Source organism: Pelophylax lessonae (genome assembly GCF_965119305.1).
Source record: "Pelophylax lessonae genome assembly, chromosome: 2".
NCBI classification, from domain to species: domain Eukaryota; kingdom Metazoa; phylum Chordata; class Amphibia; order Anura; family Ranidae; genus Pelophylax; species Pelophylax lessonae.
The window spans coordinates 562,522,722-562,547,385 of record NC_138769.1 but is presented as its reverse complement, the minus strand read 5'-3'; the positions used below and the strand labels follow the sequence as shown (position 1 = coordinate 562,547,385).

At 39.3% G+C, this 24,664-nt stretch overlaps 1 protein-coding gene across 1 annotated transcript in view; it reads left to right on the top strand.

The window, feature by feature from the left end:
• ERBB3 (erb-b2 receptor tyrosine kinase 3) overlaps positions 1-24,448 on the top strand; it is a 155,150-nt gene extending 130,702 nt beyond the window's left edge. The window contains exons 18-28 of the mRNA XM_082245567.1: positions 364-483; positions 588-686; positions 5,919-6,110; positions 12,228-12,383; positions 14,228-14,303; positions 14,542-14,688; positions 14,776-14,873; positions 16,986-17,156; positions 19,742-19,813; positions 20,925-21,192; positions 23,595-24,448. Coding sequence (XP_082101693.1) covers positions 364-483; positions 588-686; positions 5,919-6,110; positions 12,228-12,383; positions 14,228-14,303; positions 14,542-14,688; positions 14,776-14,873; positions 16,986-17,156; positions 19,742-19,813; positions 20,925-21,192; positions 23,595-24,166 — 1,971 coding nt within the window. The 3' untranslated portion in view covers positions 24,167-24,448. The remainder of the gene's footprint in view (positions 1-363; positions 484-587; positions 687-5,918; positions 6,111-12,227; positions 12,384-14,227; positions 14,304-14,541; positions 14,689-14,775; positions 14,874-16,985; positions 17,157-19,741; positions 19,814-20,924; positions 21,193-23,594) is intronic.
• Positions 24,449-24,664: the final 216 nt, after the last annotated feature.

Genomic DNA, 24,664 nt, shown 5'->3' with positions numbered 1-24,664 from the left:
AACCCTTGTGAACAGCCTTCCCAGAAGAGTTGAAGCTGTTATAGCTGCAAAGGGTGGACCAACTCAATATTGAACCCTACAGACTAAGACTGGGATGCCATTAAAGTTCATGTGCGTGTAAAGGCAGGTGTCCCAATACTTTTGACAATATAGCATATTAACTTTTTGACTGGATTTAAGCCTTAAGCTAAACATCATAACTTTTCTTAAGTCTCTGTTAGGACAGAAAAGCTAAACGTGTTTTGATTTTTTTATCACATTTACCCACTGTAAATACCATTGTAGCTATACAGTATATGGAATGTCTGCCTAACCTATCAGCTGTCAGGATAATAAATTAATTTAACCTAACATTATTGACAGTGTCCTGAAATGATGGACCCCTCAGAAAAGTCCAATACAGTCCAAGCTCGTATATTCAAAAGCACTGAGCTGAAGAAACTGAAGATCTTAGGCTCTGGAGTGTTTGGCACCGTACACAAGGTATGATATTTTATTTCATACACATCTGTGAGTGTGTGTTGCTTTTATTTCATTCTTTTGCCTTCTTCTTTTCCTTTTTATCATTCACACTTTATTCCCTGTAGGGTGTTTGGATTCCAGAAGGAGACTCTGTTAAAATTCCCGTCAGCATCAAAGTTATTCCAGACCGGAATGGCTCCCAGACATTTCACGCTGTTACAGATGTAAGTTCATGTAGATTTTATTTTAGAAAATGCATTGATTTGAAAACACTATTACATCATACAGGCAGTCCCCCGTGTTACAAACATCCGACTTACAAATGGAGGGAGACAACAGGAAGTGAGAGGAAATCTACCCCTAGAAAGGGAAATTCACTCCTGTAAGAATTCTTATGGAAAAAAACGTGTTTCCACTGAAGGTTTATCACTAATCCTTGGTTCCATAACAACCCAAAATGTTCTAAATCCAATTGTCATAGGGTCAGAAAGTGAGGTGAAATCTTTTTAACAGGGGTACAGACAGCAATACAAATGTTACAGGGGTGTTAACCCTTCCCTATACTATTCAAAAAAACATAAAAATAATTTTTTTGGCTGAAGCTTCAATCAAAAAAGTTACCTGTTCTGACTTCAACTTAAAGCGGTGTTCCAGCCTCACCCCCTCCCCCTCCAAAAATTAAAAGTCAGCAGCTACACATACTGTAGCTGCTGACTTTTAATATTAGGACACTTACCTGTCCTGGAGTCCAGCGATGTTGGCACCACAGCCGATGTTTCCATCGGCTGTCGGGTGCTGCCGCCGCCATATCCGGTGCGGGAACCCAGCAGTGAAGCCTTGCGGCTTCACGGGCAGGTCCCTAATACGCATGCCCATTTGGATTGGCTCGGCGGCGGGGGAAGGTGGAGGGGGGGCCAAACTTCCAAGGGACGGGGCCGCAGCGCCATCTCCTGGAAGTGGGGAAGGGTACCTGTCAAAAACATGTACCCGTTCCCCCCTCCCCCCTGAAAGGTGCCAAATGTTGCACCGGAGGGGGGGGGGGAGCAAATGAGCGAAAGTTCCCCTTTAAGAACAAACCTACAGACCCTTATCTTGTTTGTAACCTGGGGACTGCCTGTATTCTGAACTCAGAGGAATATACAGTATATATGGTAGAATAGAAAACTGCATTACATGTGATTTTTAAATGTATATAATTGTTAAAGGATAACTAAACCCAATAACAAATAATTTAATATAGTTTACCAGTCCTTAGATGAGGAGGCTGAATTCGTTTTCTTTTTTCAGGCTAAGAATATTTTTAGCAAGTATAGGAAATGCCTATTGATCTTACGAAAAAAGCAAAAGCATTTTATCTGTAAACTACCAATGTCCCCACCCGCCATATAAAGGAAATAAAAACAAAAAAGGTAGACATGTTTGAAGTCCAGCCTGGGTAAATAAAGTGGGGAAGTTAGCATAGCTACTTAAGGACAGGTAGTGTGTTATTTGCAGGATCACTATGTGAAAATAAAGTAAAAAAGCCTGAAAAAAGAAAATTCAAGCAGGCACCTCATCAAAAGACTGGAAAGCTTCATTATATGCAGGTTTTTATTTTGGGTTTAGATATACTTTAACAAAGCAGAGAAATTGCTACTAAAGCTGGATACACACTATCCAACTTTTGTGGTTAGATTTCCTTCAGATTTACATTTTCTATGTAGTGCAAGGGTCTGCCAGATTGCATACAAATTGAAAGTGTTTAGGTTTGACCTCATATTATATGGTTTTGGTAAGTCTAAGGGCTCTTTCACACACTCCGTCCGTTGGACGGAGTACGTTTTTCTCAGCGGGGGATCGAGCCGCCGATCCCCCGCTGATCAGCAGGAGGACAGCTGTGTCTCCGCGCTGTGTGCGGAGACACAGCTGACAGTTCCCCATGCATCTCTATGGGGGAAAACGGATGTCAACGGACCGTCAGTCCGTTCTCACCCGATCCCATCCGATCCGATCCGCTGGACGGATGGAAAATAGGGTTTCCATCCGTCCAGATTTGACGGATCAGATCGGGTCGGATGTCAGCGGACATGTCTCCGCTGACATCCGATGCCCCATAGGAATGCATGGGTGGACCGTTCAGATCCGCCAAAAAAACGGACAGGCGGATCTGAACGGTTCGCCTGTGTGAAAGGGGCCTTAAGGAAAAAGTCTTCAGAAAATCTTATAGTGTGTATGGCCCATTAGAAATACAGGTGTTGCTCAGGCAAACCTTGCAATATCTGTATCCTTTAAACCTCAATAAATAAACAGGCTTTAATCACATGGAACGTTTTAGTATAAATTGCAGTGTCATAATATAACATAAAAATCAGTTTATTGAAAGAGACACAAAAAGCTCAAAGACCACACAGTATGTACCTATCCTCCTTGGAAACTTTAAAAGTGAATTCTAGGCATGTATAAAATAAAAGTGGAATCAGATGTACAGTATATAAAAAAGTACATGAATTTGTCCTTATATCAGCTCTGCAACCCTCTGCACAGTGGACTGTGTGTAGGACTGACACTAGTCCAATATAATGACACTGACAAGAGGGGTGAACAGAATACTTCCTAAGCCCCTGTTCACATCGGCGCAATTTGACATACGATTTGAAGGTCAAATCGCATGTCAAATCTCAGCCTATGGCGGGAAATGGCACTGTCCCAATCAGTGCGATGCCAACTTTTCAGCGCCATGTCAATTTCCAAAAGTAGTTTCTGCACTATTTTTGGTGACTTCAATAGATATCTATGCATGAACCCTCACAGACGTCTTTCAAGTTCCCCCGGAAGTCGGACTAAAATGCGGCTTTGAAATCGTGCGAGTTCAGAAGGAGTTGCAACATTCACTGTGAATAAAGGGTTCAAAGGGAAGTAAACTCTGCTATCCCTATTGTGTTTTTAATCTAGTTAGTTATAAACACTTCTTTGCAATATTTATATAATATAATGTTTGCAGTAACGATTCCAACTTACTATTTTTGTAAAGTTTGTAAAAAATTATCTTCCATCTTGAGTACTGTTATCTGAGTCGGCTGTGTACATCATTTCTGCCCTTTCTGCTTTCCCCTGCTGTAATCTCGCACATAGCGATATTGTTTTACCAAGCATCTTTCTCGATCCGCGAAAAAAAAAAAATCCACTAGGTGGATTTGTTCCAAATACATGCGGTTGAAGATAGACATTCCTCTGGGATCTCTGCTATCCACTTGCCTTTACCTTTCCAGTGTTTTACAGCTGTCAGGCTGAAAGCTCCAGATGATTGTAGCTATAGGAGTCTCTATGCCCTAGTTTACTCCGCGTGTGCCACCACACGGACACAAGGGGAGAACCAGGAAGCTATGAATTAATGCCCAGTCAAACGAGTCTTCACAGCTGGGCCGCAGACAGCGGAACTTGCGGACACGGCATGCTGAGACGGCACACGAAGCGTGCCGTGAATCAAAGGACAGGGAGCGCATGCGTCTGTGACGTCAACAAAAATTACAGAACAAATTGCAAAAAAACAAAGTAAAGAGACGTTTACAGGCAGCAATCAGTAGCTTTAGTCATGAGGATTAAAGAGGGAAGACAGCGCAGCGCCTTCTAAGTGCAGCAAGACATTTATTGAAATATGTGCAGCAGTATTACACTCACATTTAGTCGGTGAATAAGATGCAGTTAGTCAAGTAATGTTGATCATCAGGAGCATCACTGGAGCAGGTCCTGGTGGTGGAGGCAGTGGATCCCGGTGAGAGCGGCAGGGGGGTTCTTCCGTGTGTACAGGGATGGCCTCGGTGGTGTCCGTGGGCTCCTCGTCAACTGGTGGAACGTTGGCACTCGTGGGTCCTGGGATCCTGACGTCACTCCTGGCGGTGATGCGGGATGCTACGGCTTACCTGGTCATTAAGGGGGCAAAACCTTATGGGGCTGAAGTGGGTAATGTCAGCTCATCAGATAGAGGTGATGGGAGGGGGTCCTGGACCTAGCAGTACTGCTTACCTGCAGTGGACGTTGATTATATATGTAAAGCACTATGTACCTGTAATAATAATATTTATTATTATCATCATTTAATTCTAGTTTTTTTATGGATTTACTTTCATAAGATTAATTGGACCCAAGAATAAAATACTACTAAACATAAAAGTTAAGTTATTTAGATCTAATCATAAATTATAAGTTCTAGTCTCATGTTTTAATAATTCTTGGTTTATATATACAGGGACAGCTTGAGTCGCATGACATTGGCGGCAAAACCTTAACAACTGGAGCCCCTCTATAATGTCATACAAAAATCTTTGGCAGACAAGTTCAACTGTTTCATTTATTGGGTGTGATATGTTCTTTTACTGTAAACCTAACCTTAATATTAGTTCAAACATCAAGTAACAGAATTAAAAAGGGTTGCGAAAAGATATGCAAGTTTATTCTGTAAAAGCACAATTTGTGCATAACAAGAATAACTAGTCTTAGTTGACCCCATTAACGTATGGCCAAGTAGAATCTGTACCTACTGAATTTTATTTAGACTTAGCCTAAAATAAAAAATAAAAATCTAAATGTAATTGAATCAAAGTTATTTGAAATTAAATATAATTGAAACTGTACTTTCATTTGAAAAGTTTTTTAAAAAGTTTTTAATTTTATAGTAAGGCGCTGTAGGTATACCAAACAAACATTACATACAAATCAATAGTGATATTCAAACCCGTGAATACATTAAATATATAATAATTCAGTCTGTTGAGAGAAAATACTCCAAAATATGCGGAAAAGTTGTGATAAATAATGAAATACAGTCCATAATCAATGAGCGGTACTTTCCACTCAGGGATCCCAACCACCCTCACACATGCGTGTTGAAAAACATCTGTGTGCTTCACCCGAGCTCACCCCAGCTGTCCAAACTTATCTTCTCACAATGTTACCATTCACTCCACTCCCTAATTTCTTCTCCAGTGGCAAGTGACAAGAAGGCAAAAAAATTGAATAATAGTGCATTACTGTTTATTAAATATGTCAATCCTACCACAAGGACAAATGGTTGGCAGTTTACATCAGAAGTGCCTCGACCCGCACAGGCTCCAGTAGCATTTTATTATATCCCACATAAAATGACTAGATCCATCAGCTCATGTTGCTCCGTTCGGCCGGCTGGCCGGCATGCGTTCCACTAGGAGACCGGATGTGACGTCAATGGTTGCCAGACCTCAACGCATTTCGCCTATCAGTTGGCGTAATCAGGAAATTTCCTGATCAGGATTTTCAGTCGGTAATTATTTTTGGGGTTGGCGCCTTCAACAAGTTTTATTGTATTTAATTGTATAGTTATTTAAAAGTGTATATAAGAGGTTTTAAAGATTGTCATAATACCAATGAATATTATCTCGTGAGGTCATCAGTCTTTGTGTACATCACAGATCAAGATCTTGATTTAAACTTTTTCTCTACAGCATATGTTGGCGATGGGAAGCCTTGATCATCCCTGTGTTGTGCGATTATTGGGTATCTGTCCAGGAACACAGCTGCAGCTGGTTACTCAGCTCCTTCCAATGGGCTCATTACTGCAGTATGTTCGCCAGAATAAGAACACCAGTGCTATCGGACCTCAAATGCTGCTTAACTGGTGTGTGCAGATTGCTAAGGTGAGTGAGGTCTACAAACTGTGGAAACAGCATGCTTTCTAAAAATGAATGTATAAGGGACACTTCCAGAGAGCCTAGCAGTGAGTGTAAGTGCAAAGATGCATACAGTATGCATCAGGCATGTAAAGAGTTTGCATTCACCACCCAGTTGGTATCATTAATAATCCAAACATGATAAAAATATCACAAATCCTTCAGTGCTTCTTTGCACAACTACATCTAAACATAAAGAAATGTAAATCTAGCCCTGTTCTAACACAAATGCTGACTTTTGCTAAAAATGTTTGATTCTGCTGTACGCGGTTAAAGTTGAGCTCTGGGTATTAGGCAAAATATAACCTTGCAGTGCCCCCCTGTATTTTAAAATGATGGCAACCACCCCTACCTATAACTGGCCTTTACAGCAAGAAGCACATTGAAGGGCAATGCATGTAAAAAAAACACAAACAAAAATTCCCAGCTCACTTACCAGCCAGCCTGCAAGAAACTGAATTGACCCTGAATTGTCTAATGGTTCATGTTAAAAACAAGAGGTTTATCCTGCAAATATGTATATGCTTAAGCTTCAGCGACCACCAGAGTTGTAAAAAGTACTCAAAACGCATACTTGAGTAAAAGTAAAAGTGCTCGATCAAAAAGTGACTTGAGTAGAAGTGGAAGTGCTCGATCAAAAAGTGACTTGATTAGAAGTACTAAAGTATTCAACATTTTTTGTACTTAAGTATTGCAAGTAGTTTTTTTAAACATTTTGCTACTCAAGTACTGAAAGTAAAAGTACCTGTAGTTTTTAAAAAAAAATTGCTACTCAAGTACTAAAAGTAAAAGTACAAGTACTGTGTAATGTAGGGTTTCTATTTTCTATACAGCAGCTGCCATTTCACTTATTTATATATTTATTTATCAATATTAGATTGCACTATACTACCCTATTTAACCCTTTTTCCAGTGGCGCGTGGAAATACACCAGTATTTTTTGCACACTGTGTAATGTAGTTATTAAAGAAAGAAGTCAAAAGAAGTCAAAAGTACACATGACATTATACACATTTTTATGAGCTTCATGAAACCTGCCATCTACTGTTTTGGCAGTGGTAATTTTTATAATTGTAACGAGTAACTATGCAGCACAAAAAAAAAATATCAGAGTAGAAGTATTGAAATCATCGAAAAAATATAGTGAAGTAAAAGTGGAAGTAGGAGAAAAAAATTCTACTCTAGGAAAGTATATTATTCACAGGGTTGTAGGCAGAGATGTATAGTAACGAAGTAGAACCACTTCACTACTGTACTTAAGTACCGAAAGGCGGTATCTGTACTTTCCTAGAGTAGAATTTTTTTCTCCTACTTCCACTTTTACTTCACTACATTTTTTCGATGATTTCAATACTTCTACTCCAATATTTTTTTTTTGTGCTGCATAGTTACTAGTTACTATTATAAAAATTACCACTGCCAGAACAGTAGATGGCAGGTTTCATGAAGCTCAAAACGTGTGTATTATCAGCGCATACGAAAATAAATGCTACTGTATGTATAAATAAAAGCTGCATTTGAAATAATAAAAAACAATATGATGTTCAAACTTTTGACTTCTTTCTTTAATAACTACATAACACAGTACTTGTACTTTTACTTTCAGAACTTGAGTAGCAAAATTTAAAAAAAAAAACTACTTGCAATACTTAAGTACAAAAAATGTTGAATACTTTAGTAGTTCTACTCAAGTCACTTTTTGATCGAGCACTTGTACTTTTACTCAAGTATGGGTTTCGAGTACTTTATACAACTCTGTTTGTAGGTATGTCACTATGGCTCCTCTACAGGACAGCAGGACCTGTGCATCCCCTATGTATGGAGCTACTCCCTTAGAGGGACACTTTATATTTAAAGTACTTTTTTTTTTTTTTTTTTCATTTAAGTAACTTTTAAAAAATAAAAAAGTAAAAGGCATCATAATACACAGACAGTCAATTGTTCAGTTACAACAATGGAGAACGATACTGAAGTCTTGTGCAACATCAACGAAGGTGAAAACGTCAGCATTTAAAGTATATTTAAAGCCAAAACTTTTTTTTTTCATTACGAATAGAATAGGGGACTATTAAAACGGTGTCAGTTGTTTTGTAATCTGTCTCTCATTAAGGAAAATGTCCTGTCCTGTAGACTCAACAGGAAATAAGATGCTATTCAGTATGGGCAATATTCCTTCTTAGACAGTTGTCACAGGAACAAGGGTTACCATTTGATGATTTCCCATTTATTCTTTTGGTGGGAACTCAAATTTTGGATTCATCCTCACATATATTCCCAGTGACATTGGTGGTTAGGACAAAGAGGGTGAATCCCCCTAATAGGAAACACAGACAGCAATATAAAAAAAAAAAAAAAAAAAAGGTTTTGCCTTTAGATATGTTTTCATGTAAACACGGCACAAGTACAATAACGTGTCATATGAGGAGAGTATTTTCATCAAGCTGATTACTTTCACTTGTATATCAAACTAAAACATTAAATATTTTATAGCTACCCTTTGTGAAAGAACAGATAGACGTAGAGAGTAAAACATAATTAATACTTGATTATCATAACATGTATTCTCTTTTAACTCTGAGCTGTCAAAAGTAGTATCTGAAAAAATGATTACTCATTTTAATAAAAGAGCTAGGGACCAGTCATATAAACAGACCCGAGTAATTGCAAAGAAAATCTTTATTCATCCACCCCTCCAGTCAAAGTAAATTTGTACTGCAGAAAATATTTAATCAACATTTAACAACTTGCCGACCAGGCTTTTACTGGCACTTTTTGTGTACAAATTTAAATATGTATTTTTTGCTAGAAACATTGCACACTTTTTTTTTTTTTTTAGCAGAGACCCTAGGAAATAAAATGCAGATCGATGCAATTTTTTTTTATCACGTTTTATTTGCGCAGTGGTTTTTCAAACGCAATTGTTTTGGAAAAAAAATTTTTTAAATAATTTATAAAACAAAAAACACAACATATACCCCAATTTTTTTGTAAAATGGAAAAGATTATGTTACACCAAGTAAATAGTTATCTAACATGTCATTCTTTAGAATTGTTTGTGGAGCGGTGACAAACTACAATACTTAAAAATCTCCATAGGCGAAAATTAAAACGTCTTTACAGGTTACCTATTTTGAGTTACAGAGGTGGTCTAGCACTAGAATTGTTGCTCTTGCTCTAAAGTTTGCGGCGATACCTCACATTTGTGGTGCGAACACCGTTTACTTATGCATTTTCTTCTGCGCGCGAGCACGGAGGGATGGGAGCGCTTTAAATTAATTTATTTTTCTTCATTTTGCTTTTTATTTTTACACCGTTCCTTTTTTTTTTTTATCACTTTTATTCCTATTACAAGGAATATAATTATCCCTTGTAATAGAAAAAAAGATGACAGGTCCTCTTTATGGAGAAATCTGGGGTCAAAAAGACCCCAGATCTCTTCTTTACCGTTTAAAAGCAAAATATAAAAAAAAAATGTATCTTTTTTTAAAATAAATTATTAATTTAAATTATTTACTTCCAGCCTAGACTGGAGGTGACGTCCCTCCCGTCCTCCAAGGCCATAGAGGTGATCAAAGAGTATCTACACTCTTCGATTGGCTATGGGAGCAGCCGGCCGCACCATCGAACCAACAACCTGAGAAAGACCGGCGAGCGATGGGAGGGGAAGACGTCCCCTCCCACCGCTTTGGAAAGCGTTCCAGCTACTCATGAGCTGCTCAGACCGCTTTAATGAGAGGGCCAGCCGCCGGCTGCAAAAAACAGTAATGGGATTATGGTTGGTATCTTCAACCATAATCCTGGTAAACCACTTGCAAACCGCAATGTATATATAGTTATACATATTGCGGTCAGCAAGTGGTTTAATATATTTCAAAACCTTCTCCTAATTGTGATACCAGACTGACACTAAAAGCAAAGTCCATAAAAGTCCAAAACAATATTATTGATAAATTCCAGGACCAAACTCCCTTAAGGGTATGTGCTTACCAGATGAAGGTAAGGAAAAGGCAGTCTCGCTGCGTGGAAACTTGTCACCTTGACAGTAGATCCAAGCTTCTATGATCGATCAACTCAGTGGACATGGGATCATGAAAAGCAAAAAAAAAGTACCGCAATAGCGTAAAACCCAACAAACAAATTGTGACTATCACCAAAGGTGTGGGTAAATGAAAATTGTGATGTGATATGACCTCCACCACAATAAATGAAATAAATAAATCATGCAAAAATATAGGGAAATTAGGGTGAATAACCCCTACCAGAAAGGTTAAGGGTTGATGCCTTGAGTGATTAGTGTGTATCGGTTGGAGTAGCCTCTTACCAAACAGAAAAAATAATGACACAGTGAAGAAAACGTTGAAAAAAAGGGTAATCGTGCTGAACCACCACCAGCTGAATTCGCCTCTTACCCTGGATAGATATAGATTAGCCAAAGTGCACTAAACAAATCCAGTGTACCACTCAGGAGCCAGCAATTTCACACCTGTGAGAGTTGCCTCTTACCACATATGAAGTTGTATCAAGCCTGTAGGGTAAATCAAGTGGCCAAAGACCGACCCCAAATTGAATCCAAGCCTGTGTGTATACGAATAACCAGGGGATCCGACCAGAGGTGTAGGTAACTGGGTCTCAGAAGTTTCAGCAATATAGGATATCACCACCATAAGAAGAAAGAAAGGGCTCCCATAGCGTAAAACCATAAAAGCATTTTATTCCATAAAAGCAAAAAAACTTACAAAGACCAGGAATGGGTGAGCAATGGAGGTTGCCGCCGGCCGGACGGCTCCGCTCGTCCGCACTCGTGGGTCGCAGTCAGATGACGTCAGTACGCCGTTGCCCTGACGACGTTTCGTCACAGATGACGTTATCAAAGACCTTTGATAACGTCATCTGTGACGAAACGTCGTCAGGGCAACGGCGTACTGACGTCATCTGACTGCGACCCACGAGTGCGGACGAGCGGAGCCGTCCGGCCGGCGGCAACCTCCATTGCTCACCCATTCCTGGTCTTTGTAAGTTTTTTTGCTTTTATGGAATAAAATGCTTTTATGGTTTTACGCTATGGGAGCCCTTTCTTTCTTCTTATGGTGGTGATATCCTATATTGCTGAAACTTCTGAGACCCAGTTACCTACACCTCTGGTCGGATCCCCTGGTTATTCGTATACACACAGGCTTGGATTCAATTTGGGGTCGGTCTTTGGCCACTTGATTTACCCTACAGGCTTGATACAACTTCATATGTGGTAAGAGGCAACTCTCACAGGTGTGAAATTGCTGGCTCCTGAGTGGTACACTGGATTTGTTTAGTGCACTTTGGCTAATCTATATCTATCCAGGGTAAGAGGCGAATTCAGCTGGTGGTGGTTCAGCACGATTACCCTTTTTTTCAACGTTTTCTTCACTGTGTCATTATTTTTTCTGTTTGGTAAGAGGCTACTCCAACCGATACACACTAATCACTCAAGGCATCAACCCTTAACCTTTCTGGTAGGGGTTATTCACCCTAATTTCCCTATATTTTTGCATGATTTATTTATTTCATTTATTGTGGTGGAGGTCATATCACATCACAATTTTCATTTACCCACACCTTTGGTGATAGTCACAATTTGTTTGTTGGGTTTTACGCTATTGCGGTACTTTTTTTTTGCTTTTCATGATCCCATGTCCACTGAGTTGATCGATCATAGAAGCTTGGATCTACTGTCAAGGTGACAAGTTTCCACGCAGCGAGACTGCCTTTTCCTTACCTTCTTCTGGTAAGCACATACCCTTAAGGGAGTTTGGTCCTGGAATTTATCAATAATATTGTTTTGGACTTTTATGGACTTCACATCTCCATCTAATATTTAGCGCGACTTATATGTATAATATTTATTAGGGTGTGGTCACACTTGAAGTTGCTGCTGTTCTAATTTATCTGTTCCTTTAGCGCGGTTATTATTCCCTTATTCCACTAAAAGCAAAGTGTTCTTGTTGTAATTCATATGTTATACTTGGGATAAAAAAAGGTTAAGGAAACTGATAATTGCCCTAGCCTTTTTTTTTGTCTTCTGTATTTATGTCTCTTTTTTTTGTACAGGGCATGTATTACCTGGAGGAACATCGCATGGTTCACAGGAACCTCTCAGCTCGTAACATCCTCATGAAAACAGCCAATCACGTTCAAGTGTCAGATTTTGGTGTGGCAGATCTGTTGTACCCAGATGACAAGAAATTTTGCTACAATGAAATCAAGGTGAAATTAATAAACTTTCAATATTCTTTACTATCATCCTCTTATGTACTAGAAGCTAAACGCAGATCATGTGTGCAGGTTTGCAGCAAGAGATATTCTGAAACCAAAAATGTATTGTTTCACATGAACGCAGTATTGTTTTGTACAGATCTATAGAATATTGGCTACTTGTAAGGCATGCGCCATTAAAAAAACTTGCTGGTGATAGTTTAAGATATCCATGCGGTCACCTTAAAAGTGGATCAGTAAGTGTAAGACAGCACCAGAATCTTTTGGCACAGGAATAGTTAGTCCTCAGTACACGAGATACAAGTGCAGGAGGGATGACCATGCTAAGAAGGGAGTTAAAGGCCAGAAGCGCTCTCTGCATCATTGCACTATATGTGTGTGTAGGGTGCCATAGCTGGCCATCATTAGATCCAGAAGACCAAGGGCATCTTGTGGAAGAAAGGAATGACTGCAGGGGACACAACTGAGGGAGGAGGTGAGTATTGAGGCCGGAGTTTTTTTTTTTTTGTTCTAAGCACCTGCTGAGGCACCATTTTTATTTTTTCCTGGAGTTGGATTTAAGGGTTACTTACCAGTATATTAGTGTTAGAATTACATTAGGAATTTGTTTGACAATTAAGCTGGCCATACACAGTTTGAGTTTTGGCTATTTCCTGTGTAGCGGCCAAAATTTGAACGGTGGATGGCTCTGCCAACACCACCTGATTTGACAAACTTCGACTGGAATATAGAAGCAGCTGGGTGGAAAAAAAGTAAACTGAACAGCGACTGCAGGCAATAAGTTGCAGTAAACTGTTCTGGTATTCTAACAGCTGAGAGTGCCAGCTGGTAAAATACATAGCCAGCAGCAAGAGAATCGTCCATCCACACTGGAGAAATCTACTGTATGGATTTTTCTCATTCAGGCCAACAACCAGCTTAATTGTTAAAGTTACAGGGAAGGTAAAGTTCCGGAGAGCTTAAAGTGATTGTAAACCCTAATTAAAAACAAAAAAAAACAAAAAAAACAAACATGTCATACTTACCTGCTGTGTGCAATGGTTTTGCACAGAGCAGCCCCGGTCCTCCTCTTCACGGGTTCTGCCAGCAGCGCTCCTTCCTCCTCCCACCCGCTGACTGCCCACCATAGCAAGCCATGTCCTATGAGGGCACTCATGTGGGCTGGCTCCTGACCCAGCTCTGTGTGTCCATTGGCACACAAAGCACGGCTCGACCCACCCCCCAATGCCCCCCCCCCCACCCCGAGCCATCCTCACTGGCTGTGATTTTCTCTGAGCCTATGAGGAGAGAGAAAGCCGAGAGAGCCATTGCTTTTGTGCACATCGCTGCATCTCGATCAGGCTCAGGTAAATTCAAGGGGGAGCTGCACTACAAAGGTTTTTTACCTTTATTGCAGAGAATGCATTAGGGTAAAAAAAAACTTTCAGCCTTTAAAATTAATATAAGCTAGGGTATCATTCTGTGCACCAGTAGCTCTATACTGAACCCTACCAGTGTCGATGTCCAAGCACTAAAAGCAATTATATTTGCAGGAGATGTCTGCATTTGTACACAAATGCCTTATTCAGAGCTCCAACAGCATAAAAGGTGTGGGCATCTGATATGCAAATAGCCCAGCCACTTCGGGGATATTAGGTTCTTGAATTTCTTTTTCCATGTCAGATCAATACGCCTGTTGGAGCAGTATGCAAAATATGTGAGCACATATTACTTCTTAATGATACTAATGCACATATACGTATAACTTTAAATCTTGTGCCTTTGTGTAATAGTTATGACTTTATTATGTTTAACTGCCCCTAAGTTGTGCTCCTTTTTCATTGTACCCAACACAGACACCCATTAAATGGATGGCTTTGGAAAGCATACACTTTGGCAAATACACTCATCAAAGTGACGTGTGGAGTTATGGTAAGTGTCACACCGGCCCCCCTTGTGAATGTGACCACATTTTGCTGAGCCTGATGAAGTCATAAAGTTTATGTATTAGCCATAGCCAACTCACTATTGCTATTGGACCCATTCCCAGAATGTACAAAAACTACAGTGACCCTTGTCTTTAATATTAAAACAACCCAACTGCCAAATCAGGCCTAAAGATTTATTGTCTATACTTTTTATGAAGTGTATTTTCTGCTGTGTCATGTAGGAGTAACACTGTGGGAAATGATGACGTTTGGAGATGAGCCATATCCAGGTATTCGTTTGTCTGAAGTGCCAGACCTCTTAGAAAAAGGCGAGAGGCTTCCCCAACCAGTTATCTGTACTATTGATGTCTACATGGTCATGGTGAAATGTGAGTCATTGCTGGTTATTGTTTGTATATTTTAGAACTGCTTTTTTATGATAGGAACACTAACATTTTCTCATGTGACATGTTTAGGTTGGATGATTGATGAAAATGTTCGACCCACATTCAAAGAACTGGGTAATGAATTTACTCGAATGGCCCGAGATCCACCTCGGTACCTGGTCATAAAGGTGAGATGCCCTAACTTAAACTAGGACAACTGCCAAGGCTGAAGTCTTTGGAATTAGGCTCCTAGTTCATTTATTGTCTCATAATGGATTTGGTATTTCATTAAACAAAAAGCAGTTTTACTGATTCACCTCCAACACTTTTTCATTCACAAGGAGTTTTTAAAATCTATGTACACTACATAACCAAAAAAATCTCCTCATGGGCTAGAAATATAACCTGGATAAAGCAGCCAACACTACAATTTTGTGATACTAAACTTAAAGAACAAAAAAAAAAAAAGTGTGGTACTGTACCCAAATTAATATATTTTAAATCAAATATATGACATGCAACATTGGAAAAGACATATTAAAATAAAGTAATATAAATGCATAACATACAAACCTCCGTACACTGGCCAATCTCGTAAATATTGACCAATCTCAAACCAGTCAAATGATAATATGATAAACAATGTCCAATGATAATAGTCCCACACCAAAAGCTAATTTCTGCATCGACTGCCACGATGTGATGTCATCACGCACAAGAACCAACAACAGACTGGCTTTAGAGTATCTGCCTGTTTACATGGATTGAAGCAATAATTTGGATTTTTAACTAGAGTGCATGTGTTTTACATATTACACATGGCTTGTGTTTTCTGTCTTTTATCCTGGGCTGCTGTGAACACATTCTGATGTTGAGGGGCATTGGAATCTGGGCAATAGCTGCAGTACATAGAGTGCTTTCTGACCATTTCTTTTACTGGTTATTGCAGTCTAGTAAGAGGCTTTATATCTGGCTGCTTTCACGTCTATAGGTATTAGCATTTACAAGTTGGCATGGTTTTATAGAGTGTGATGCTTACATGGATTTGTGGAAATGGGAAATTTACTTTTGGAGTGGGACTATTATCTTTGGACACAGTTTTTCAGTTTATCACCTAACTGGTTTAAGATTGAACAAAATTTACAAGATTACCGCCAGTAGGTGAGGTGTGAGGTTTGCATTTTATGCATTTATAACATTTTATTTTAATATTTCTTTTCTGATGTTGCATGTCATATAGAGTCACATATTCGATTTGACATATATTATTTTGGGTATAGTACTGCACTTTTTAAAATGTATGTACATGACATACAAACCTTCCTGTCACATGAATTTCCCCTTTTTATTTCTTGCTTTTTCGTTTCGGTTTGCCCTGCCATCCTCCATTCTTGCCCAGGCAAAAATGACAAGTGACATGCTCTGCTCCTGGTGTCTTCAGGAGTTTGCATGTCTCATATCACTTGAGGTATCAACTTCCATTCACCAGATGGAGGAGGGGGGTGGGCCTGGCATTGAATCATTGGGGGCTCCCGAAAGAGACAATTGTCACAAAGAAGTATGGAGACGCAAGACCCGGGTGGTGGCAATTTAAAAGCTGATTGCAGCAGGAAAAGGCTGGATCTGCTGGGTGGGTGAATATCTGAATTAAGGACAACCCACCATGAGGTAAGTAGGGGTAAAAAAAGAAAAGGGTAACTTAGCATTGTCCCCCCGACAATGCTATCTTGGCTCAACTTTGTTTAAGTTTCTCACACTAATAAACATCAACCATTGGACTTCTCTTGGTGTTGAATACCTAGACCATTTATTCACTTCAGGAGAATTGAGGACACTTCAACGGTTCCAAGAAAACTTTGCACTTTCTTTATGCTCCAACTGAGACGTTATGCAATTTGGTTTACACAATGGACCCTTTGAGTACCCACGCCTAGATCAATTCCTCAGATGAACAGATCTAAACTAATCTACAAATACTAATCGACACTTTTAAAGTAAAGCACATCTATATTCAACAGAGCAAGGGAGAAATAGGAGGGACAGGTGATGCCACTCTCTGACTTAGGAGTTAGAATTTGAATTTATCTACATGACTATACTAATATCCTCTAAAAAACAGGAAATTCAGCTGAATCTCTTTCACCAGGTCTATTGTACCCTTGTTAAATCATTTAAACTAGGCCTTCAAACTTCTAATATGTATTTTTTGGGGGGCTGTGGAGAAGAGGCCAAATGTATACATGCTCTTTGGAATTATAAATTGTAACTTGACATCAATTTTTTTTTTTCTTTTTTTACAGCGGGACAGTGAAATCCCACAGTCACCTGTCTTTGGAGAACCACCAGTACTGTGTGAAAAAGAAGTGGAGGTGGATACTGATTTAGACACAGAGGAAGATGAAGATATGAATTCACATCCTAAAACTCCCAGTACTGTCTATACATCACGGCAAAGAATAGACTATTCAAGGGTAAGGCCTTAAAAAGAAAAAAATCTTCAGATCTGCTACAGTAATATACATTGCAAGTATTTCAACAAAGTTTTTTTTCAGATCCTTACCTGCTTCTGCCTTGTGAATAATGAGAGAAGACTTTCACATGCTTTTGCTGAAATCTCTCTTAGTGCTAACTGGGAGTTTTTTTGCATTAAAACAGTTCTAGTAATAAGAAACTCTTGATGGGGTGGGTAGTTCTAGGAAATTTAATTTAATTTAATTTTAATTGCCATAAAAAAAAAAAAAAGAAAAATGATAGAAATCATAGCTAGTTGCTTGAAGTACTCTTTAATAATATTAGATTCCAAAATTGTTTGTGCAGCAGTAATATCGATGTTGAGGAAACTTGTGATTTTACTAAAGTTTTAGACATTTTTTTAAAGAGTCGGGAAGAGAGTTACTGCCCCTAATTTGTATTGCTTTCTTTATTACTTGGACAGGAAGTGAAGCTTTTCTAACGAGAACAGAATCTGTAAGAGTGGGAAACTCTGCTGTGATTTTGTTTTTGTCCCTGTAGGGAAGATGATCCCAACCCTTTTTTTCTGCAAGAAATAGATGTTTTTTTAGATCGGAAGTAAGGGGAATCTCTCTGACACAGGAAAACAAAACTGACAGTGGCTTCTGTTATATCCAAATTAGGGAAAAAAGGATTTATGCTGGAGTGCCAGTTACATAGTTAGTCAGGTTGAAAAAAGACACAAGTCCATCTGGCTCAACCAATAAAAAACAGCAAAGAAAACCCAACCTTACAATCCCATATACACAATCCCACACCTGCAGTTGATCAAGAGGAAGGCAAAAAACCCCAGCAAAGTATGATCCAATTTGCTAGAGTAGGGGAAAAAATTCCTTCCTGATCCCCCGAGAGGCAATTGGATATGCCCTGGATCAACTTTACCTATAAATATTAGTACCCATTTATATTATGTACACCTAGGAAAGAATCCCAGCCTTTTAAAAAAAAAATCTAGTGAGCTAGCCAGAACCACTTCTTAAGGGACTCTATTCCACATTTTCTCAGCTCTTACGGTGAAGAAACCTTTCCGTATTTGGAAACAAAATCTGTTTTCCTCTAGACGTAAAGAGTGCCCCCTTGTCCTCTGTGTTGAATAACTCAACACCAAGTTCTCTATATGGAACCCTTATGTATTTATACATGTTGATCATATCCCCTCTTAATCTCCTCTTCTCAAGAGAGAATAAATTCAGTTCCTCTAATCTTTCCTCATAGCTGAGGTCCTCCATGCCTCTTATCCGTTTGGTTGCCCTTCTCTGCACTTTCTCAAAAAAGTGGTAATAAACCCAAAAACGAAAGGTAATATATTGCAGATTACCAGTCCTTAGATGATGTGGCTGCATTAAGTTTCTTTTTTAGACTTTTTTCTCCTTTATTTCACCTTATGATCTAGCCAGTAACACACTTCCTGTCTTAGGGGGGTTTATTAACTAAAGTTAGAGAGTGCAATATCAGTCACACTTCTGCAGAGAAACCAATCAGCTTCCAGGTTTTATTGCTAAAGCTTAATTGAACAAGCTGAAGTTAGAATATGATTGGTTTCTCTGCAGAAGTGTGACTGATTTTGCACTGTCTAGCTTTAGTAAATAAACCTCAGGGTGTCTGCATTCTGGATGAAGTAGTAAAGCAGACACTTTAGGACAGCAGCATTGTCAGTCTGGTAAAAGATTAGTGGTAAACTAGCAGATTTAGATGGACTTCATTAACAAATTGAAGCTGAACTCCAGCTAGAACTTTATAAGCAGTTACAGCAAACGTTTTTTTCCTTTTTGGGATAAATGTTTTATATAAATCTGACCATGCTACTTCATCTGGACAGCTTGGTCTGGTAAAGGAAGTTGAAAACAGACCTACTGGCTGGATCACCAGGTGAAAATAAAGGAAACAAATGTAGATACCACATCATAGAATTGGTAAGCTGCAATTTAACAAATTGTGTAAAAAGCGGTATTAAACCTAAAAACAACAAATAGATTTTACAGTTGGTTGTGAGCCACAACCAAAGTAAATTTGAGCCTTCCCCACCATCAGAACACCATGATCAGTGTTACTGGCTATAGACGGTGGCACAGATTGTTTGGGGTAAAACCGACAGGGTGGTTGATCGATAGCTTGACCTCTGTACAACCAGGGTGCCCATACGCGAATCAAAATTTGAAAAAAAAAAAAAGGTCCAACCTGGACCAGCCAAATTTCGATCCGTGTATGACTGGCCTAACTGTAAACTCAGCAATAGAGCCTGCTGCAGTGCTTCGGCAATAACATGCCTTAAGGAAGGTCAAAGTGTAGCTACAAAACTGTTTCCCCTCTAGGTCTGTTCGTAACGATCATGTAATTAAATTTTCTGTGCCTCTTAATTGATATCTGAGCAGACAATGGGTGAGTGTAGGAGTCATTAGTTCCCACGCATACTGTAGGTTAATTAGTTCAAGATTAGGTCAAAAAGTAACTGATCTGCCTGAAAATTAGGCTTTCTATGCTTTCTTTCAAAAAATGTAAAAAACAGAAGAAGCATGTTTATTTTTTGAATACGTTTATGTTTCAGAGTCAAAGTGTGCAAAGTTCTCTGGCTGGGTATCTTCCAATGAACCAAACCACTGGCAGCGTTACTAAAAAGGTAATCATTCAATTCCACTCTGGCTTCATCTTCATAATGCGTCTGCAATGTTTAAATATCATGTTTATTTCTGCTCATACTTACCTGGGACAATTACCCATCACAATGCTTCTAACCTCCAGAAAGCTTTTATCTCCCTTGACTATAACCTTCCTTATTTCTCGTAGTGTGTTAAAATGTAAGAATAAATCATTCATAAAAATGTTACCAGATCACAAAATGAAATGAACTAGTCACTCTGACTATAGAATTGAAGTATGCTAAAGTTCTGAAGTTTGGCTAAAATCCAGACAGTGACAAAACCCTGTCTAATGCCACAGTCCATTGCTACTAGCCTAGTTATGCCAAAACGTTAAGATTTCTTGAGGTTGAACAAAAAAAAAATAAAAAATCATTAGATTCCCCTAAACTGTGTGAATGGAGGACTCTTCCTTGCTGGATATTGCTTTCTAATAGCCTCTGCCTCTATGGCTGTCAGAATACCCAAGCAGTGACTGCATTTGATTGGCTGCAGTCATTGTTCGGCTGTGAACTTTTCGCCTGGCTCCATTGATTTTCAAACCAAAATTGGTCAAGCCAGGTGGTGCTGAATTGGCCACCCACTACTCAAAGATTGTTTGATTTATCAGGAAACAGCCAAAGTTCAAGCGTGCATGGCCACCATTACAGAGCATCTGAGTTACGCCTGTATCAGCATTCATTTGACAGTTAAATTAGATCTGGAATTTACCCTCACTTAAATATTGGCCTTACCAAAAGCTTTTACTCACCTTTTCCTGGCTCCTTCACCACTCTGGATTATGGAAGCAAAGAAAATTAACCATGACTAAGCTCTAGGTTTTAACCTGGAATTTACACAAGGATGAGGACACTTTCCCTTGCTCAGTTTAACTTTGCAGAGTTCCTGGGTGGCCAATCTCCAAGCAGTACTGCTGTCACATGGGAAAAAGGGGACTGAATCACATGCACCTTAGACCTGACCTCTAACTTGGTCTGCTATTCTTTTTAAACAGCCTAAGAAGTGTCTAATCATGTCATCATAGGTACCATATAAGTGTACAGAAATTGTTCATCAATATTAGAAAAAAAAGTTAATTTGTTTTCTTTTTAGGGCTCTATTCAACGTGTTGACCCAGTTCCCAGACGGGGGACACGAAGAAGGGAGGACTCCTTAGGCCGCACAGTATCAGAGTCATCAGAGGGATGTTGTACCTTATCTGATATGGACACAGCAGAATATTTGTCATATGGTGGTGGAAGCCTGAGTCGCAGTTCCCGCTCTCGCCTTGACAGCGCCTATCGTTCTCAAAGGGAAAGCTTTCTTCCTGATACACCAGATACAGATAGCGAGTATATTATTCCACAGCTCAGCCAAGGAGGTATGTATGGATCTACATTTTATAGTTTTACAATAAAAATAGTAACAAAAAAATAATTTATAGAAAAATATTAAGGGTTTCAGTTACACATCTTAACCACTTCAGCTCTGGAAGGTTTATCCCCCCCTTCATGACCATGCCTTTTTTTGCGATACGACACTGCATTGTTTTAACTGACTATTGCGCAGTTGTGCAACGCTATACACAAATACAATTGATGTCCTTTTTTCCCCACAAATAGAAATTTCTTTTGGTGGTATTTGATCACCTTTGTAGTTTATTTTTTGCACTATAAACAAACAAAAACTAATAATTTTGAAAAAAAAAAAATACAATATTTTTTACTTTCTGCTATAAAAGACATCCAATAAAAAACAAAAAATGAAAAAATACATTTTTTTCATCAATGTAGGCCAATATGTATTCTGCTACATGTTTTTGATAAACAAAATCCCAATAAGCGTATATATAAATTGGTTTTCGCAAAAGTTATACCATCTACAAACTATGGGATTTTTTTTTATCTAATTTTTATTTATTTACTAGTAATGGCAGTTATTAGTGACTTATAGTGGGACTTCAACGTTGCTGCAGACCAATCGGACACTAAATTACACTTTTTTGGGGACCAGTGACACTAATACAGTAATCAGTGCCAAAAGAATATGCACTGTCCCAGTACTAATGACACTGGCAGGGAGGGGGGTTAAAATCAGGGGCGATCAAAGGGTTAAATGTGTCCCTAGGGAGTGCTTACAAACTTTGGGGGGGGGGGTGCTTTAACTTTGGGAAGACAGGGATCCATGTTCCTGCTTAACATAAACACAGGATCTCTGTCTTCTCTTGCCTCAGAATGGAGATCTGCCTTGTTTACATGGGCAGACCACCATTCTGCACCTCCTGGAAACAATTGGTGGGTCCCAGTAGACATCTGGTCCTCTGAACCCACTGATTGGCTCCCATTGTGTCCAATCACAGCGGGAGATAGTCTCCGGCAACGCAGACCCGGAAACGCAAAATCGCATATCTGTACGTGATTTCATGCAGAAGAGCCGCCGCCCTGCAGTATATGAACGTGGGGCTGTTGGCAAGAGGATAATACTATGTTTCAGATAAAGTTCTGTTCATGGTTTGAACCTTTCCTGTACACAGAGGGGGACATTTATCAATTCTGTCATACAGTAAAACAATGCTAAATCAGAGGAGTTAGATGTATCGTGAGACAGGTTTATTACAAGGTTACAGCCTTGTCATACATTCCTTTTTTGACTGCTCTACAGTTGCACTGTGAACGAAACATATGTATGAAACTTGACCCTGACCACTTCTTTATTATACATCTTTTTAGAGTATAAATGTCTCTCGTCTTCAGTAAATCTGTCTTTGAAATTTGCAAACTGTCACTCTTGGTTGCCTAGGAATACATACGCACAGATCTATAAGCCTGTTGCAAAGACTTTGATAAAGGAGATCCAACCTTATTTGCTCCTTGTCTCTAATTTTTATGATAAATGTCCCCCAGAGTGCTTGTAAAGAGGTGCATGAGCTCAGGTTTAGGCTGATTATACTTTACATTTCAAACTACTATGTAACTCACAATACAAGGTCACTTTGCACAGTGGCTGTCTCTGGAGGTACCATTGAGTGGAGCCTTTAGCAGAATTTGGGGCTATAGCATGAATTAGACACAGCAGTAAGTGAAGTAATCAAAATAGATACAGTGTAGCGCAAAAATAAGAAATCAGTCCAAAGAGTCCCATACAGATGTGGTGATATACACATCCAATTTAACCATGGAATATTCGTAAAATGAACATAAAAAAAACACAACAGGTGAAATCCTCTGTGAATGTCGAATTGATTGCTTCCAAACATGCGGTGCCTAATCTTCACACACTGTGATTATTTGTCACCGAGCAAAGTGCCTGCTCACCTCCATATAGATAAAAAACAGCTTATCTCCTCTCAACCCTGATCAGTGGCTCCACTCCTTCTCTCCTCCTTGAAGGGATATAAGCTCACGTCCTCACAGGTCCCCACGAATAATATGTATTAAGGCAGAAAGGACAGACATAGTGTACTACCGCAATAACAATTTTATTAAACCCCGCTTTAAAATACACTTACAAGAACATAAAAAAAAAAACATGTATGTATCATCCGGCTCACCACCTCACACTCTGCGACTCCGGTAAACGTCACAGAGCTCTGCTACTCCCCTAGACGCGTATCGCCACGTGATAGGGCTTCTTCAGTGGGTAAGTGAAGCAAGCCAAAGGACAGCAATTCAGTTATTTTGACAAATTGTGATTTTATGAACTTCAGGTCTTATAAAAGTTTTACTGACTTTTAAACATAACATTTTTGCACATGATGAAAACCGATCATTTCTGTTTCCACAGACATTTCCCGGGACAGTACTTTGAAATCCCTTGAGTCCAGGTCTCTGACCCCTTGCATGCCCAGTGATGATGATGAGGATGATGATGAATATGAATATATGAACAAGAAAAAGCAGCCATCTGAGAGATTGGAATATGAATACATGGACATCCGAGGAGCAGGAGATACAAGCAGCGAATGCAGAACATCTACAGCAGGGGACAATAACGACGATGATTATGACTATCAGAACAAGGAGGAATACGAATATATGAATGAACGAGGAAGAAGCAATAGCCAAGACCTGATCAGTGAGGATGCAGAGGAGTATACTTACATGAATCGAAATAGCAGAATGAGAATGGACAGCACTTCAGATGAAAAACAGGGCTATGAGGACATGAATTTAATTGCCATTCGCCCTAAGTCCTTTGACAAACCCAAACTGATCCCACAAACATGCCACAGAGAGGCACTCCAAAAAGGGTTCATTCAACCTCTTCGAGAACTGGAAGTGAAGGACTGTGCCTTTGACAATCCAGACTATTGGCACAGCCGCTTGTTTGTCAAGAGCGACTCGCAAAGAACATAATAAAATGGAGACAGCAGGTTTCCAAGACAAACTCACACCTACTTCACTGTATGTTTACTACTCAAAAGGGACAATTTCTTGTATTACCCCTTTATCTTTGAGGCCGGGAACTTGAAGCAGCCTACTTTTAGCAGTCTTCATCTAAGGGAAAACTGAATGAGCCACAGAGTGCCTTAACATTACCAGCTTAATTGTTGGAGAAGGTCAGGCCCTACTGGGAAAGGAAGAATATTCAGATCATTTGAGAGATTAAGAGTTATCACTTACTAGGACTACTATTTTTGTTAAAGTGTTTCTAAACCCACAACAGTAAAATCTGTCTGTATATGCAGTAAAGCATGCTTGTTATACTCACTGTCTAACTTAAGTGATTAATCCTCTGCATTGTGTAAATGCTGTGTGATCCTGTATGAACAGATCCTCCCCCTCCTGCACGTTCACTCTGGACAAGTGCAGATGAGACACAGTAAGTTTAGTTCAGCTGCACATGCTCAGTTT